The 4,356-nt window shown below is 35.8% G+C and overlaps 1 protein-coding gene across 1 annotated transcript; it reads right to left on the bottom strand.

Annotated features, from left to right (window-relative positions):
* Positions 1-1,301: 1,301 nt before the first annotated feature.
* LOC114308212 (uncharacterized) lies at positions 1,302-2,278 on the bottom strand. The gene is made up of 2 exons (XM_028253753.2): positions 2,108-2,278; positions 1,302-1,989 (listed from the first exon to the last, which is right to left on the bottom strand). Exons 1-2 carry the CDS (start codon positions 2,113-2,115, stop codon positions 1,437-1,439), a joined length of 561 nt encoding a protein of 186 aa, XP_028109554.2. The 5' UTR covers positions 2,116-2,278; the 3' UTR covers positions 1,302-1,436.
* Between the last annotated feature and the right edge of the window lie 2,078 nt (positions 2,279-4,356).

Raw genomic sequence — 4,356 nt, 5'->3', positions numbered from 1 at the left:
AACATGAATAGTGCAAAAAAAAAAAATGAAAAGTGCAAAGAAAACATATCAGAAAACTTTGAAAAGTGCAAACATATAAAAACACATAAAAACACAACATATAAGTCCAGAGAAATTTGTAATACTTATCATTTGTAATACAATCATATGATTTTCTCTGGACTACAAAGAAAAGTCCAGAGAAATTTGTGAACTCATATTCACTTTCAATATAACAAAAACAAAAACACATTAACATCAAGAGACAAAAATATATCAAACACAAGCACATAAAAAAATCACAGAGAAGATCTGTTATGTTCACAAAACACTCAATTCAAAAAAATTTTAAAAAAAAAAAAAAAAAACACTTACTACTCTATTGCTACGTCTGTAAATTTCTCTGCCTACTTACAATTTTCTCTGTGATTTTCACTGCACTACAAGTTTACAATTTTCTCTGTGATTTGAGTTCAATTATAGTAACAAACCTTCAATTTTCTCTGCACTACACAAAAAATGCAAAGTGAACAAAAAACAGAGCACAAAAACGTAGAAAAACAGAGCACCAAAAAGCAACTCATAACCATGTTGACAGAGAATGAAAAAGCAACTCCAAAAATCAAAATCAACTCCATCGAAAATTCATCAATAACAGATAATGAAAAATTAACTTCAAAAATCAAAAACAACAACACTGAGTTCGTCTCTCTCACATTGATCAAAACTAAAAACAAAAACCTAATTCAACACCTACACGATCAAATCAAATCAAAAATTGAAAACTTATCTAATTCAACTCCACATGAAATCAAATCAAACACAATGAACCAGATTTCAACTCCTACACGATCGATCAACATCTACAAACAACGAACATGATTTCAACTCGTATAGAATTTCAACACCTACAAATAACGAACAGGATTTCAACACCTACAAAAACCCTAGAAAATCTCCACAAAAATCTGAATCGTCAAGTTCATCCTCACGTAATCTCCCACAAAATATCAATATGATCTTTAGCTGCCAAATTCAAAACAACGTATATTATAAATAAGGGTAAGACAGGTATTTTACACTCTAAAATAACATTGAGGGACCTTAGGCTACAAAAGAACACATTATGGACCTAATCCATTACTAAAAGTTGGATAGGGATCTTAAACCGATTTTCCCATTGAGTATGTGACAAATTAAAAATTAATACCTATATGCACCATCATTATAAATCAAATTATAAGGAATGTTTTTAGTGAGGTGTAAACATTTTTTGAACCATCATTGAATTTTCTAAAGAACTTTCAGCTGCAAAATTTGGGTTTCATAGAATTACCCTATATTAAAAACAGTTCTACACATGAAAAAAATAAGAAAATAAAATAAAAATTTTGAAGAAGAAGAAGAGGAGGAAACAAATAGAACTTGTTGAATCCACAAGAAGTCCCAATTATTTTTCAGTGCAGAAACGCATAAACAGCAGTAGAAACATAAACAAGAAGTCCAGAAGCGACCAACGCAATCAAAGCCGCAGCAGAACTAACCGTAGATTTACTCCCACAAGACAGGGTCCCCAACTTAATCTCCACAACATTTATCATCGACAGCATCAAGAACAAGCACCCCATCACCGATCCAACAGCCGAACCCACCATCCCAAACCTGAGGACCTTGATATTAATGTGGGCTCGAAACGCCTCATCCACATCTCTGCTGTTCAATATGTTGATGGCAAGCTTGAGCCCCTGAGCCACTAAGGACGAGAAGAGGAAGAAGCTGAAGGACACCACTTCGAAGACCAAGAGCTTTTTCGCCACGTCGACGCCGGCGTCGCAGGTTGATGGGTTGAGGCTGTGCTGGTGTGGGGTGGTGAGGGAGAGGCCCACGAAGACTGCGATTGTGAAGAGGGAGTTCACGTTTACTAGGCCGTCGAGGGCGGTGACGTGGACGCTGGTTGTGGTGGAGGAGAAGGATGGAGAAGGGTTTTGGTGTGAGGTTGATGACGATGATCTGAAAGTAAAACACACAGAAATTTAGAGTTTAAATGTAGAGAATTCATATACCAAACCAATGAATTTTTTTAAAAAAATAAATTAGTATATATATATATGTGAGGGAGAGTGTGTACTTGGCCATGACTGTTTATTCTCCTCCTAGTTGTAGATAAATATGAGAGAGAGAGAGAGAGAGAGAGAGAGGGAGAGAGAGAGAGAGATGGTCATGGTGGTTATGGAATATTGTTGCTTGAAAGGTTTATAATGGTTTCCCTGAAGCGGAAGGGAAAGTGAGCATGCAATATGAAAGAGATGGAGAGATGCTTTGCTTTTAAAGGGTTTACTTGGCCTGACTCCTTTTTTCCCTTTTCCTTTTTTTTTTTAAATTTTTGAATTTAAACTTTTATATTTTTGAATTTAAAATTCTATGTATTTCACCTAATTATGGCCTTTAAACTCTTTGGTCATAATTTTTCGAGGCGATAGTTACGACTTGGTTATATATATATATATATATTATATTAATTATGACTTATTATGATACTGGTTATAATATTATTTTTATTATGATTGATTTATTATTATTATTATTATACATTGTATGTTGTTTAGTTGTAACTTTTCTTTTTCTTTTTTCTCTTTTTTTTTTTAGTTAAGACTTTATTAAGATTGAGTTATGATTGTCATAACTTGCATATGATGTGTATCATAGCATTACTCAATATATAAATATGAAATAACAAAATAACAACTGAAACACAAATATAAGGAAAAAGATTTTTAAAGATTACCCCTCTCATTATGTGAAAATCATTGAGAGATTTGGTGATAAACCCCTCACTATCTAATTTGTATTTTAAAAGGACAAGAATTGCATTGCTAACATTTAAGTCTGTGGAACAGATGAAAAAATCGACAGTAAGATTGGAGAAATGGGTATATGAGTGGTGGTGTACATCAATGGAGGAATGGGAAAAGGGGAGAATGGTTGAAAGTGAAAGGTGTGTTTGGTTATTTTGTTTTGGCATACCTTTTAATCTGTGGAACAGAAGAACTTTTAATGACATTGGGAGAGTTTGGGGTGATGTAGTTCAGTTGGATGAGGATACGAGCAACCCAGTTTCCTTTCAATGGGGTAAAGTAAGGATAATCACAAAAAGCAAAGAGTTTATCAACAAAGTGGTAACACTTGAATACAAAGGGAATTATTATTAGTTCGAGAGATAAGTTTCCCATTAGGGATAAACACAAGGCTGGGCAATACTCAGCTTAATGGGGCTATGAATTCATATTCCAGCAGTAGGCAGGATATGGTGTCTAGCACCATTATAGGGCAGAAGGAATTGGTCAAGGAAGGTGAAGGTGGTGATGATGTGTTACTTAGTGCTGAAGTGGCAAGCAGGGTTAAGGACACATTGGAGAGAGGAACATCAATGCTGGAAAGAAGGGGCAGCATGAGGGCAGTAGCATCATTGGGGCATGTAGACAAAGGCTTGGGAAACTCAATAGGTGGGAGCTCTGGTTGTGATGGAATAATGAAGTCTGTGCAAAATTCAAGAGAGAAGGTGGTTGGGAGCATTCAAAATGTTGATGCCAATATATTCACATCAGGGTCTATGAAGAGCCTGAGAGGATCTGAAATGGGTCGGCCCAATATTAATTTAGAAGTAGTGTTGTAGGGAGCCCAGAGTGAAGCCAATCAAAGTAGGGCCAATGGACATTCATGGTCAAATTTGAGTGATTGTGTAGCCCAAACACACTTCAATCAAGTAGTCTCACAAGCAGCCCAAAAGGATGGAGAGAGGAGCTATGCAGTAGTTCGAAGAAGGGTTCTTAGTAGAGTAAAAAGAAATAAGGGGTGTGATAGAGGAGTTGGGTTTAAAGGTAAGACATTGCCTTTACATAGGGGAAGAGTGCTTCCACAAAGCTTTAATATGGGGGCTATTTTCAGAGCCATTGCGGCAACTTTGTCAAATTCTCTATCAATGACTACTGAGTCCAGTAGAAGAAGCAGAATGATGATTATGGAAGCTAAGGCAACAGTCCAGATGGGGCAGCTACTTGGCATAAATTTTGAAGGCAAAGAAAAAGAAGCTATAAACAAAATTATTTAGATGGAAAGATAGGATTTAGAAAGGATTGAAGGCAGGGGAATGGCTGCTGAAACCTAAGTAGCTAATGTAGGGGAGTAGGTGTAATATTTGGTTCCTTATGAAGATAATGACATGGAATGTTAGAGGTCTAACAAGACCAGAAAAAATGAGGAAAATAAAGGCAATGATGAAAGAGTGAGGGAATGGATATAGTGCTATTATAAGAAATAAAAAGGAGTAGCATGGATGAAGAGTTCATTAAGCAGATGTGGCCATTTGAAAAGATAGAG

This window comes from Camellia sinensis, chromosome 3, assembly GCF_055761805.1.
Source record: "Camellia sinensis isolate YWXY chromosome 3, ASM5576180v1, whole genome shotgun sequence".
NCBI classification, from domain to species: Eukaryota; Viridiplantae; Streptophyta; class Magnoliopsida; order Ericales; family Theaceae; genus Camellia; species Camellia sinensis.
Note: the sequence above shows the minus strand (reverse complement) of the source record. Positions and strands in the feature narration are given on the sequence as shown.